Genomic DNA, 7923 nt, shown 5'->3' with positions numbered 1-7923 from the left:
GCAGCAAATATATGTTATATTTGATATGGTATTATGCAATTGAGTATTTTGCTATACAGAAGTTATTGACCACAGCATGAGTTAATGGGAAATGTGCAATCATTATCAAAATTAAGTGCAATACGAGGGGGAGGATATGTTGTGAGTTCTCTTCTGTTCTTCTGTGATTGTGATGAAAGGTAGGGGGGGGGTATTGTGTGAGGTTTATAATATGTTCATTGAAGCATTGAATGAGGTGATGTATGATGATGTTTCTATGTAGGTTAACTGTATGTTTCTTGTGTATTTATTAGAGCTGGGCAATATATTGATATTATATCGATATTGTGATATGAGACTAGAAATCGTCTTAGATTTTGGATATCGTAATATGGAATAAGTGTTGTATTTTCCTGGTTTTAAAGGCTGCATTAATTCAATTCAATTTCAATTCAATTTTATTTATAGTATCAAATCAAAACAAGAGTTATCTCGAGACACTTTACAGATAGAGTAGGTCTAGACCACACTCTATAATTTACAAAGCCCCAACAATTCCAACAAATTACAGTAAAGTGATGTCATTTTCTGAACTTACCAGACTGTTGTCTGTTGCTGTTCTATTATTTGCCTTTACCCACTTAGTCATTAGATCCACATTACTGATGATTATTTATTACAAATGTCATTGTGTAAATATTTTGTGAAAGCACCAATAGTCAACACTACAGTATCTTTGCGGTATCAATATCGAGGTATTTGGTCAAAAATATTGTGATATTTGATTTTCTCCATGTCGCCCAGCCCTAGTGTTAATGCGTGATGTGTCTTTATTTCGTTTCTCTCGAATGCCTAAGATGAATTTCTCCTATAGGAGACAATAAAGGCTTATCTTATCTTATCTTACTCAGACAGTCAGACAAAAACTAAAAAACGTGAGTGTTTCCAAAAAAATAGATTTTATATTTTGTATACCGTTCCACATTTATATGATCTTTTTAATAGGATTTCATTATAATTTTTATGTTTTCACATTGTTTGTATATTGTTCCTTTATTTAAGGAATGTTAAACAAATAAAAAATGTGATGCATAAAGGTCAATTAAAATCTTTGCAGTGACGTGAGCCAAAAATAAGTGTATAAAAGGCCGTCTAGCAGCGGTGATCATTAGAGTGCACGTCGGAGAATAGCACAACACCTGTTTCTTCCTGACTGCAGCTGGCCTCATCAACACAGGCCCGAGACCCCCCCCCAACACCCCCACTGGCACTGACTCTGTCCTCATCCACATCTGACGTCATGCGATACACCAACGCAATGAACTTTACTTATTTATTAACCTCTGTGGCTATTGAGTTTTACCACTATGTCTCATTATCTCATTTTAGATAACATGTTTTTATTTCCCATTCACAATCTTTTACTTCGCACATCTGAATTAGTTTTTTTGTTAATAAAACAGTTTTTATAAAAAGTTTGTGTGATGAAGGGGGTTTTACTGGCATTCACATGTTATTGTTGCCCTGGATTTAAAATCTCTCTATCCATCTAGATCATGAAGATTTAAATAGCAATGGCAAAAAAATATATTATTTGACAGGCATGGTGTAAGTATATTAATAGGCTACTCCTTAAACTGTTGGCTATGCCTAGGCTTTTTATTAATAATAATGATATCCGTTTATGTAAGTGAGATGTTGTCTATATACCGGCACAGAAAAAAAGTTCAAACACCACAAAACATCTAAAAATCGATATCGTACCTACAGTAACTTTGTAGCCAATCTCCCTGTTGACTGCACCAACAACAAATAGATGCCGTCTGCTGATGGTGAGAAACACTATACAGATTTATAGATTGATAAATACTTTATAGCTCATGTGTTTTTTATTTTTCAGGTTGTATGTATTTTAATTTTGTTGGGACTTTATTTTTGAATCTGCATTGTTTTCTGTTGTATAGCCTATAAATGCTTTTGGAGGTACAGTTTCTTCTGGAGCACTAAAAGAATAAAGTATGGAAGCTTTAGACATGTTTATGGTGCCACTCTGTTGTGTTGTGATTGGTAGGTCTAGTTATCTTTAAAATTAAACATGTCAACACAGAACTGTAAGATACTGTAGTATTAGTAATGCAGCCTAGATATGAGTAGTGGATACAGAAATGATAAATGAATGCTATTCAGATGTGTTTGTGCCCCTGCGTGCAGGTACTTTGCGTCACTCCTGCTTTTTATGGCCTAATTGGGCCACAGCCAAGAAAGGTGGATACCATAACTGTCTATGATACCACAGACCTGTGACAACACATTTGGGCGGTAGATTCAAATCAGACCCGATGGCGCTCCGTGCAGTCCTACAGCTCCTTTGTGCGTTGGGAGTCTTTCACAAAGGTGAGAAACAGATGATACAGTAGCCTCATTTCATTTAGCCTCAGTCTATATAATGTAGCCTGTTGTTCTTAGACTGATGTGTGACTCCTGTGTTTTTAGTGTTATTGTCGTGTAATGTTTTGGGCGGTTTATTTTGAAAATACGTTTGCATTGTTTAATACTAAAATTCACTTTTTTTAATCACATCTTGCAAAGAAACAAATGCCTAAACAAATGAGACTTCACTTGTGCGCCAAGTAACCACAACATGCGCACGGGAACATCTGCCCTATTTTCCAGGGTCTGACCTGGATCCACGTGGTGCCCGTAGAACTTGTACTGTTTTATTCCTCGTGTTATTAAAGCTGCGTAATGTTCCAGATAGATGACTGTCCTGTCCCAAACAGCAGCTGTCAGTAGGCTACTTTCTCTGCCCAGATGGTGTGTTTTTATCTCCTTACTTACTGTACCTGCACAGGTTGATAAAGGTTAGTTGCTGCTCTAAGCGCACGAGAGGACACAGACATTCAAAATAAGAACACACTGATTTATAGTCAAAAGCCGTAACGCAGCGTAAAGTTAAAGCCCCAGTATGAATTCAGCATATGGGACCACAGATAACATGCAGCCTCAATCTCATTACGGGAAGATATATCCCGTTTCCCCATATATCCTATTTTATTTGGGTTAGGATTATTTGAAGTGAAGAAGTGCCTAACACTGCTCCTCCTCCTTTGAACTTTTTTCTAACCCAACGTAACAACAGCAGTCAGATCACTAGAAGCACCACACGAGGTGACCTTGTCATTCCATTCAGGAAAAGTACATTTGGCCAATTATCATTTTCTGTTACGGCATTACAAAACTGGAATTCATTGCCCACTACAATCAAAGATATACATACATATTCCACCTTTACAACACACCTTAAAGCTGGCAGTCTGATAACTATTAGCCTACTGCATACATTAATCTGTCAGATGTGGTGTGTTCGATGTGACATAGTCATTGTTGCTGTCGCTCCATCTCTGCTGCCTGCCTCCGTTATGTCTTGTATGAGTTTTCAGTGTGGCCTCTGAGACTTTTCTCCTTTCTCTTGTCTCCTTCGTATTGATTGACTGCATGGACTGCTTTAATGCCATTGCCAATATTTGTGCCTGTTTGTTTGTGTGCCACTTCTTTGTATGTTTTAACCTTTTTTGCTTAGGCCTGCTATATATATATATATATATATGTGTGTGTGTGTGTCTTAACCATTGTATCATAGCTGGCCGGGGACTACAGCTGGAAATTAGCCGTTGAGGCAAAAGCTGCTCCTTTTACTGTATAGTTAATTAAAGGGGACTGTCCATGACATTATAAACTACTAAACTAAACTAAACTAAATATGCTGTGTTACGCACTCCACCTCTAAACCTGTCATCTCCTGCAGGTCTAACCTCTGTGATAGAAACCCAGCAGACTGTGATGGCAGCAGTGGGAGAAGAGGCTCAGTTAAACTGTCAGCTGATGCAATCTAAAGATGTTCAGCAAGTCACATGGCAGAAACTATTACCTGAGGGGGAGAAGAATCTAGCTACTTACAGCAAATACTTTGGTCAAAAGGTGAATGCTGGTTTTGAAGAGAAAGTGGAGTTTAAATGTGCTGGACTACAGAACAGCTCCATAGTCATCAGGAAGGTGACGGAGCAGGATGAAGGATGCTATCTCTGTTTGTTTAACACCTACCCTGAAGGAGCTCTCACTGCTACAACCTGCCTCCTTCTCTATGGTAAGAACCTAACTGTGTTATAAGAGACATTTACATGGTCATTCATGTGATATTTTCACGTGATATTTTTAAAATATTTGCTTTTTGCAGAGCTGCATGAACCTATTCTCCATGTTGGAGAATCCATCTCTCCTGAAGAGGCAGTAGTGTCCTGCTCGGCCACAGGTCGACCTGCTCCCACAGTTAGACTGACTGTCCCTCACCACAACTCTTCCAGTGTCACCAACACCAACGGTACAGTCACTGTCACCACTACAGCTGTGCTGCCTCGTCTCCATGGCAACAGCACACAGGTTGGATGTGCAGTGCGAGTGCTCTCTGGTCCTCAGATAGAGGTGTTTACCATGAATCCTGAGATCAGACAGCCGTCTGCTGATGGTGAGAAACACTTCTAAAGATACTGATTTATAGATTGATACATACTATATAGCTCATGTCTTTTCTTTTTTTTAGGTTTTGATGAGGAATCTGAAACTAATAATAGTGATCGCAGTAAGTTAATGTTCAGATGTATTCCCATTCAATAGTTTAATAACTGTTGTTTATTATATCAACATTTTTCCCATTTTTCCTTAAAGGTAGGACTTGGATCATATTGCCTGTGGTATTGGTAGCCTTTGTTTGTGTTGTTGCTGCTGTCATCATCACTGCCAGGCGTAAACAAAAAAATCCCAACAGGTACTTCTTTTAGTCACTATCTGTCTCAGTCTATGATAGGTGATACATGTCTGTCCTGCTCTAACTGATCTTAAATCCTTCAGTCTGTCACACAGGGAGCTGGATGAGATGTCTCCGACTGCAATCAATAATACTAATAAGTAAGACACTCTGTACTTGTCATCCTTCACTTCACACTCACAAAATGATATGATCTGTCTACACTCTATTGTATATTGTCACATTTTGCCTCTATATCAACTTATTATCCTTTTAACTGGATAATCAGATATTTACAGCATAATGTAATTGTAATGAATATCACTATATCTTGATTATGGATCACTGTCATTCATTGTCAGCATTTTTATTCATATTACCTGTTCATTTTCATTTAGTCATTGCAATAGTTCTGCTGTAATCATCACTGTGATGCTTATTCGAAAACATAGGAACCACTATAGAAATAATTGATAAATGTTTGTTCAGCATTTACTTTTCTTAACTCCTTCAGTCTGTCACACAGGGACTCTGAGGAGAACAAGAAGAACAACACAAGCATCCAAGAACCTGATGAGTAAGACACTTTCCTAATTGTTATTAACTTACACATATTTAATACTTCACTAAATGATTGAAATGTTATGCACTCTGTCTATTTCAGATTTTTTTTTCTATACCACCTTGGGTCTCTACATATATTTGTACATGAAGCCATCATCGTTCTCTTATAGTCAGCATGTTCATTCTTGTTTTTCAGAGGAATTTAGTTATAGAAATATGTATGGCATCATGTAATAATGTCAGCGTCTTTTTCTTCTCAAGGGTCCGTACGTGTGTAGTCACGCAGGATAACAATCAGATCAGAAAACGGACACCTCCTGAGAAAAGTCCGACAAGTGACAAGCCGGAGCCGTCACCTTCAACAGCAAGAAGACTTGATTTTGACTCAGACACTCAGACAAAAACCAAAAAAACGTGAGAGAGTGTTTCCAAAAAAAATAAGTTTTATATTTTGTATACCGTTCCATGTTTATAGGATCTTTTTAATAGCATTTCATTATCATTTTTATGTTTTCACATTGTTTGTATATTGTTCCTTTATTTAAGGAATGTTAAACAAATGAAAAATTTGATGCAAAAAAGTCACTTAAAATCTTTGCACTGATCTAAGCTAAAAATAAGTGTATAAAAGGCTCTCTATATCAGCGGTGATCATAGAGTGCACGTCGGAGAATAGCGCAAAACCTGTTTCTTCCTGACCCCCCCAACACCCCCACTGGCACTGACTCTTATCCTGATCCACATCTGACGTCAGGCGATACACCAACGCAATGAACTTTATACTTATTTATTAACTCTATTAATCTGTGGCTATTGAGGTTTACCACTATATCTAATTATCTAATTTTAGATAACATGTTTTTATTTCCCATTCACAATTTTTTACTTCGCACATCTGAGTGAGTTTTTTTGTTAATAAAACAGTTTTTATAAAAAGTTTGTGTGATAAAGGGGGTTTTACTGGCATTCATATGTTATTGTTGCCCTGGATTTAAAATCTCTCTATCCATCTAGATCATGCACATTCAAATACCGGTGGCAAAAAAAATTTGGTTATTTGACAGGCAGGGTGTAAGTATATTAATAGGCTACTCCTTAAACTGTTGGCTTTACCTAGACTTTTTATTAATAATAATGATATTAATTTATGCAAGTGAGATGTTGTCTATATGCCAAGACAGAAAAAAAGTTCAAACACCACAAAACATCTAAAAATCGATATCGTTGTACCTACAGTAACTTTGTAGCCAATCTCCCTGTTGACTGCACCAACAACAAATAGATGCCGTCTGCTGATGGTGAGAAACACTATACAGATTTATAGATTGATAAATACTTTATAGCTCATGTGTTTTTTATTTTTCAGGTTTTGATGAGAAATCTAGGTCTGATAACAGTGGTGACAGTAAGTTAACCTTTAGGTGGCCTCAAGTCAGTATTAGCATTTGAGTTGCAGGCGTATGTATTTTAATTTTGTTATGACTTTATTTTTGAATCTGCATTGTTTTCTGTTGTATAGCCTATAAATGCTTTTGGAGGTACAGTTTCTTCTGCAGCACTGAAAGAATAAAGTATGGAAGCTTTAGACATGTTTATGGTGCCACTCTGTTGTGTTGTGATTGGTAGGTCTAGTTATCTTTAAAATTAAACATGTCAACACAGAACTGTAAGATACTGTAGTATTAGTAATGCAGCCTAGATATGAGTAGTGGATACAGAAATGATAAATGAATGCTATTCAGATGTGTTTGTGCCCCCACGTGCTCATACTTGGTGCACCCTAAAAACTCCTGGGTTATTTCTTCAACGCAGTTTCTGGGTTATTTGTGTTGGGTTAAAATGATGGGTAATTTTTTCAGAGAGTAACCATTTTCTGGGTTATAGGGCTAATATTTTGACCCAATTCCTGGATTGTTGGGTTGCTGGGTTATTTTTCAAAGAGTAACCCATGTTCTGGGTTTAGGGGTTCTCTCTCTCTCTCTCTCTCTCTCTCTCTCTCTCTATATATATATATATATATATATATATATATATATATACAGTACAGGCCAAAAGTTTGGACACAGCTTCTCATTCAATGGGTTTCTTTATTTTCATGACTATTTACATTGTAGATTCTCACTGAAGGCATCAAAACTATGAATGAACACATATGGAATTATGTACTAAACAAAAAAGTGTGAAATAACTGAAAACATGTCTTATATTTTAGATTCCTCAAAGTAGCCACCCTTTGCTTTTTTTGATAACTCTGAAAACCCTTGGTGTTCTCTCAATGAGCTTCATGAGGTAGTCACCTGAAATGGTTTTCACTTCATAGGTGTGCTTTTTGTCAGGGTTAATTAAATTTTTTCCCTTATTAATAAAAAAGCAAAGGGTGGCTACTTTGAAGAATCTAAAATATAAGACATGTTTTCAGTTATTTCACACTTTTTTGTTAAGTACATAATTCCATATATGTTCATTCATAGTTTTGATGCTTTCAGTGAGAATATACAATGTAAATAGTCAAAGAAACGCATTGAATGAGAAGGTGTGTCCAAACTTTTGGCCTGTACTGTATATAATGTATTTTTTGT

The 7923-nt window shown here is 36.6% G+C and overlaps 1 protein-coding gene and 1 long non-coding RNA gene across 2 annotated transcripts; both read left to right on the top strand.

Moving 5' to 3' along the window:
• The first annotated feature begins 2303 nt into the window (after window positions 1-2303).
• On the top strand, window positions 2304-5361 carry LOC114550656 (OX-2 membrane glycoprotein-like). The gene is made up of 6 exons (XM_028571415.1): window positions 2304-2373; window positions 3785-4123; window positions 4214-4501; window positions 4577-4615; window positions 4702-4801; window positions 5295-5361. The coding sequence occupies exons 1-6, from the start codon at window positions 2319-2321 to the stop codon at window positions 5359-5361; spliced, it is 888 nt and encodes a 295-aa protein (XP_028427216.1). The 5' UTR covers window positions 2304-2318.
• Window positions 4734-6231, top strand: LOC114550845 (uncharacterized). Its single transcript, XR_003691763.1, has 4 exons — window positions 4734-4801; window positions 4885-4941; window positions 5307-5357; window positions 5606-6231. It is a non-coding gene; the product is annotated as an uncharacterized LOC114550845 (long non-coding RNA).
• The last annotated feature ends 1692 nt before the right edge of the window (window positions 6232-7923 follow it).

The sequence above is a fragment of the Perca flavescens genome, chromosome 24 (genome assembly GCF_004354835.1).
Source record: "Perca flavescens isolate YP-PL-M2 chromosome 24, PFLA_1.0, whole genome shotgun sequence".
In the NCBI taxonomy this organism is placed as follows: Eukaryota; Metazoa; Chordata; class Actinopteri; order Perciformes; family Percidae; genus Perca; species Perca flavescens.
This window is presented reverse-complemented; position numbering and strand designations above follow the sequence as displayed.

Excerpts from the sequence above, each read along its gene's own strand:
- LOC114550656 (XM_028571415.1), top strand. The coding sequence starts at position 2,319 with ATGGCGCTCCGTGCAGTCCTACAGCTCCTTTGTGCGTTGGGAGTCTTT. Across the intron at positions 4,502-4,576 it reads CAGACAGCCGTCTGCTGATG|GTTTTGATGAGGAATCTGAA; the intron begins GTGAGAAACACT and ends TCTTTTTTTTAG. Across the intron at positions 4,616-4,701 it reads AACTAATAATAGTGATCGCA|GTAGGACTTGGATCATATTG; the intron begins GTAAGTTAATGT and ends TTTTCCTTAAAG.